The sequence below is a fragment of the Lentinus tigrinus genome (assembly GCF_003813185.1).
Source record: "Lentinus tigrinus ALCF2SS1-7 unplaced genomic scaffold L226scaffold_44, whole genome shotgun sequence".
Taxonomy (NCBI): domain Eukaryota; kingdom Fungi; phylum Basidiomycota; class Agaricomycetes; order Polyporales; family Polyporaceae; genus Lentinus; species Lentinus tigrinus.
In genome coordinates this window covers 245,745-250,452 of record NW_027137953.1, presented here as the reverse complement: position 1 = coordinate 250,452, position 4,708 = coordinate 245,745, and the positions used below count along the sequence as shown (strand labels likewise).

Sequence of the window (4,708 nt, the reverse complement as noted above, 5' to 3'; positions counted from 1 at the left end):
GATTCCCACGAAACTTGTTACACATCACTGTCTATATTCTATCTATGCTTTTAGCCCTTGTGCCAGCCCGAGGAATGCCACTATGGCTTGCAATAGCCTCCTACAGCATTACCCCCTTCTTGTCCACATAGCGCAAAAACGGCTCCGCCGTTTTAGCTCATACTTGGCACACATACTCCTGTATGCTATACCCACCAATGTGCCAGTTTTCAGGCAAAAATTCCGACCCCAATTTTTGTGATATTCCCATTCCTTGAATCTAGATAGCTATGATCTAACTCCTTGGTTCGAGTCATCCACTCTGCAATGTTTGCCGGAGCTGGATATGACATCGAAATCTTCCTCAGCAAATATTCAGGGAGTGCTTGTCTGTATAACGCTAGTTGCGCTATAGGATCCCGAATATTGCCTTTGAGGGCTAGGTCCATGAACCGTGCATTGAACTCATCGACTGACGTGTAGTCTTTGAGTCGAATGGTGGTTAATTGGACCATGGAGTCGTCGACTTCATCTACTGGAGCGAAGGCATTTAGGAAGTTTTGTTTGAAATTGACCCATGTATCGAACCCTCGGGGAACGCCTGGGCGTACTTCCTCTTCAGCCCTCTGAATGGTCGTATCTTTCCAGTAGTTGATGTTGTCTCCTTCCATGAAGGATAGAGCTGTTGCAACCTTTGTATAATCGTTGCCAAAGTCTTGCGGTCTTGCGGTGAAAAGGAGAAAGAGTTGGTTGAGAAAGGATCGGGTCTTATTTCTGTCTCTGTTAAAGACCTCTGGATCCTTAATCTTTCCCTTTTCTGGTCCCGCAGGTTGCGGCTGATATCCTAGAGGGTTTGCTGGAGCTCCTCCGGGTGGCGGTCCTCCTCCACCTCCTCCGGGTGGTGGTGATCCTCTACTTGGTGGTGTGGCTCTTCCTCCGCCCCCTCCGGGTGATGGGGATGGAGGTCTTCCTGGTCCTGACGGTGGGTTTGAAGTCGGTGATGATGGAGCTGGTGGTTTTCCACCACTTCCTGTTACCCCTGTAGCGAAGCTGCCTCCTCCAAAACTCTTCGGTGAGGCGAAGCTTCCGTAGGGTGTTAGCGCGCTTGGTTGAGTTCCGCTGGTAGGCTGGTATGAGTACTGGCTTCCAGCCATATATCCACCGCTTGTACTTGCGGAGGATCCTGTCCCAAATGCCTGGCCTAGGGCAGCAGAAACTGATGCGCCTGTCGGTGTGTAGAGTGGTTGTCTTTCCATCATGAATGATGGTTGTGCTCGTCGTATAGGTGGTTCTGAGATAGGTATCTTTTGTGTGTCCTTGAAGTCTTCTTCGTCTGAAGATTCGACTGATACTTTCTCTCGTTCTGGCTGTGGTTCTGGTTCGATAGATCGTTCCTCCGGTTGAACCGTCTCTGGTTCTGATTCTGGTTCCGGTAGTGAACTTAACGGAGTTAAAGGAGTTCGTAATACTCCTGATGGAACTCGTGGGCTTGATGAAACTGATCGAGATCCTGCTGGAGCTGGATGTCTCTCGATAATTGGTTGTGGCCCGTGAGCCTTTGAGATATCCTTCTCCTGTGTTTTCTTCGGTTGTTCAAGGTTTCCCGGCTGTGGGATGTTTGTCGGAATACTACCAGAATGATTATACCTTAGTGGACAACGTGCGTTTGTACAGTTGGTCCACCGTCCGGTAGCTTCTCGGTAGTATTTATCTCTAGTTTTGTCTGTGTCGAAGAGATGATACTGTCTGTTACAACTGTATGACTGACTCATACGTGTTGTGTTCTTCGCAAAAACTTCTGGTGTAGTATCCTAGCTCGGAGGCAACTACGAAGTTTTGCTATATCTCGTTTGAGATCTGGGTTCGTGAGGTTCTCTGGATTGATAACCTTAGCTCGAAGGTAATCAATCTGCTGCCTGAGATATTCCGTGAAGTTTTCAATCCTTGGTGGGGATTGAACAACTTCTCGAGGAATAAATGCGAAAGTTGAGAGAGTTTGAGAGATATGTCCAAGTGCTCGTTCGAGAGCAATGTGGTATTCTCTGCAAAAATCTTCTCGTCTTAATATCTCAAGGTTATTGGCTATAACCTGGAGTGTATCGATCGCGTGTACTGGAACCTGTGTTCTGCAGTAGAATATTCCTGCTGTTGAGGATGTTTCTACGGTCGTGCTTCTGTTTTCTGAGTCAATGTCGCTTGACTCTAGAATGGGTCTTCCTGGGATGAGTGCGCCTCCGGCTACTCCTTCGCTAGTGGCTATCGAACTTCGATACTCTTGCCACTCTGGTGTTGCGTGTAAAGCTGCTTCTTCCTGTGATACTAGAGTGCTCGGACTCGAGTATGCTGAAGAGATGCTTTCAACGAAAGGGAAAATGGAAGAGATGCCTCTTCTAGGAGGGCTGTATGGTGTTGGGTTTGGGGGTCGTATAACTGGAAGGTTCAATGTGTCTGTTGAAGCTTCCTGTATACGAATGTGCGGTAGTTCTGGTAGTGGTTTCCCTCTGTTCGTCGTGTGTTCCTGTACGTCTCCGGGTCTCCTGAGAAGCGGATGATCTATCTTTAATCCCTCCGTCTTGGGCGACTTTCTCTTTCTCAGCTTTCGAGCGAGAAAGGGATATCTCCGGTCCGTGGTATAGTGGGTTCTCTGCACTTGGATAAGTGGAGATGTAAAGCTTTCAGTCTAATGTTACGCTTTCGAGCGTGACCTTAAACCTAAGCCTTGAAGGTCGTTCTGTTCAGCTACCTTTGCTAAACTCTTGCTAGTCCCGGTTCGCTTTATCGAAAGCGAACACTAGTAAGATCGTGGTGAAAGCGAGATAACTGGCTAAGAGCTGGTTATACTCCGAAGAGACTGAAAGCTGAGGGTTGCTCTGAGGCATCACCTCTTATATACATGTAGAGAGACTGCGGAAGAATGTTCTAGAGATATCTAGAGAAAGTGCGAACACTGAGTCACCTAGCAAACCACTAGTCCGGTATTGTGGTTGTGTACTTCTTTGTACCGTAACTGTGGTCCGTGGCTATGCAACTAAGGCAGTGTGCTTCTGAGAAGTAAGGTTAAGAAGTGAATGAGAACACAAGCTAGTCTAAGAAGCAGAGTGTTCTCGTGCTAGAGAAAAGAGGTAAAAGTGATACTGTATCGCGGATACCTAGTAGTACAGTTGTCGTTCGAATTCCTAATACTATGTTCGTAACAGATATAGCCAGGTGGCAAAGGTGGCAAGTGAATTTCTCCGCAGATTTTCATTGAATTGCTATGAAAACAAATGTGCTGCGTAGCCAAGAAGCGTCCCTACAGATCTCTCACCCTTGCCACCAGAATCCGGCCAGCGGTTGAGGAGCTATGGCCCTTGCCACCAGCTTGCCACCATTTGCCACTTACTGTGTGGGGGCACAGATCCGGATTATATAGATAGGGTCTGGGGATTATATGGATAGGCCATGGGAGAAACTTTGGGGATATTCCTCAGAACACCCACTGGTATCCACCACTGCTAAGGGAGAGTTGGGAGGAGGGGAGAGATGGGACTGCCAGAAGGAGGTGTCCACCATCACATACATGGGATGTTGGACCCTCTGATCAGCTCCAGCCAAGGAGGCCAGCAGCTCAGTGATAGACCTCTTATCTACAGGTCTCTGGGCAGGGTGAGGTTTGAAGGCAAAAGTGGAGCACAGAAAGGGACCATGAGCCAAGGCCTTGAGGATGGCCTGAAAGTCAGCCTGATTGGCAGCCTTGCAGTCCTTCAGACCTGCTTGCACAATCTCTATGGTGTCCTGAAGGGACTGAGCACTAGCCTGATAGGACTGGGGGTCCATAGCCCTCTTCAGGGCAGAAGTAAGGTCAGAAAGGGTATGAGCAGCCATTTCTGTCAAGTCACTGTCAGCTGAACTTGAGCTGGAACATACAAACAGAAACTGCACCTACTGGAGTGGTTGTAAGAGCAGGAGAGCAGAAGGGTGGATAGTTTGCTTGTTTGTGGTGTCAGCAGCACACTGCAACCATTGTGAGATGGCCCCAGTAAGTTTCAGTCCAAGCAGAAAGTAGCAAGTTGAACATACATGCAGGGATGATGGTGGTAGAAGACAGAGAAACACTGTGGGAAAGGAATACTCAAACTGATGGGAGTGGCTGTGTTTGTTACAGGATCACATGACTCCAAAATGCTCAGTCTGAGCATCTTCAGGTCACATGCCCCCTAAGGTCACATGGTCTCCAGACCTCATGATCCTGTCTGGTAGAGCACAAAAAGGGCTTTCTGATCATATCCTTTTGGCCCCACAAGGATGCCTGGTTAACTTGCAAAATGCGAAATAAATTCAATATATCAGCTTTATTTTGACCCTTGATCTGGTTGTATCTCAACAGCCAGCCCACCTAGAGACACGAACCAAGTTGCATCATGCTCAGGACCACAATGCAATCATGCTTCATGTGTTTCCATAGGAACAGCCATAGAAATGCTCCCTTAACACTCAATACACTCACATCTTACCTGGGCTGCCAACAGATATCAGGGCATGGTAGGCTGGCCAGTCACTTCAAGGACACAAAACCATATGGGCAACGTGCAGCTAATGAGCATGGTTTTGCATTGCTTATTGTCATGGAAATCTGCCAGGAAATGCCCTCATGATCACCAAAATACGAGCCCATACACTCTTCAACCAGCACAGACGTGGCTGTATTGGCCCAACCAGGGCACGTACATGCATCATTCAAACTGCAGAT

General features: G+C 48.0%; 2 protein-coding genes across 2 annotated transcripts; both read right to left on the bottom strand.

The window, feature by feature from the left end:
• Positions 1-266: 266 nt before the first annotated feature.
• On the bottom strand, positions 267-788 carry L226DRAFT_423983 (uncharacterized protein; the record flags this gene model as incomplete). The annotated part of the gene is made up of 1 exon (XM_067674616.1): positions 267-788. A coding segment is annotated over one exon (522 nt), but the record flags the coding sequence as incomplete, so codon positions are not given.
• A 2,657-nt stretch (positions 789-3,445) lies between these two features.
• On the bottom strand, positions 3,446-3,843 carry L226DRAFT_575419 (uncharacterized protein; the record flags this gene model as incomplete). Its single annotated transcript, XM_067685193.1, has 2 exons — positions 3,446-3,473; positions 3,539-3,843. The coding sequence occupies 2 exons, from the start codon at positions 3,841-3,843 to the stop codon at positions 3,446-3,448; spliced, it is 333 nt and encodes a 110-aa protein (XP_067530341.1).
• Positions 3,844-4,708: the final 865 nt, after the last annotated feature.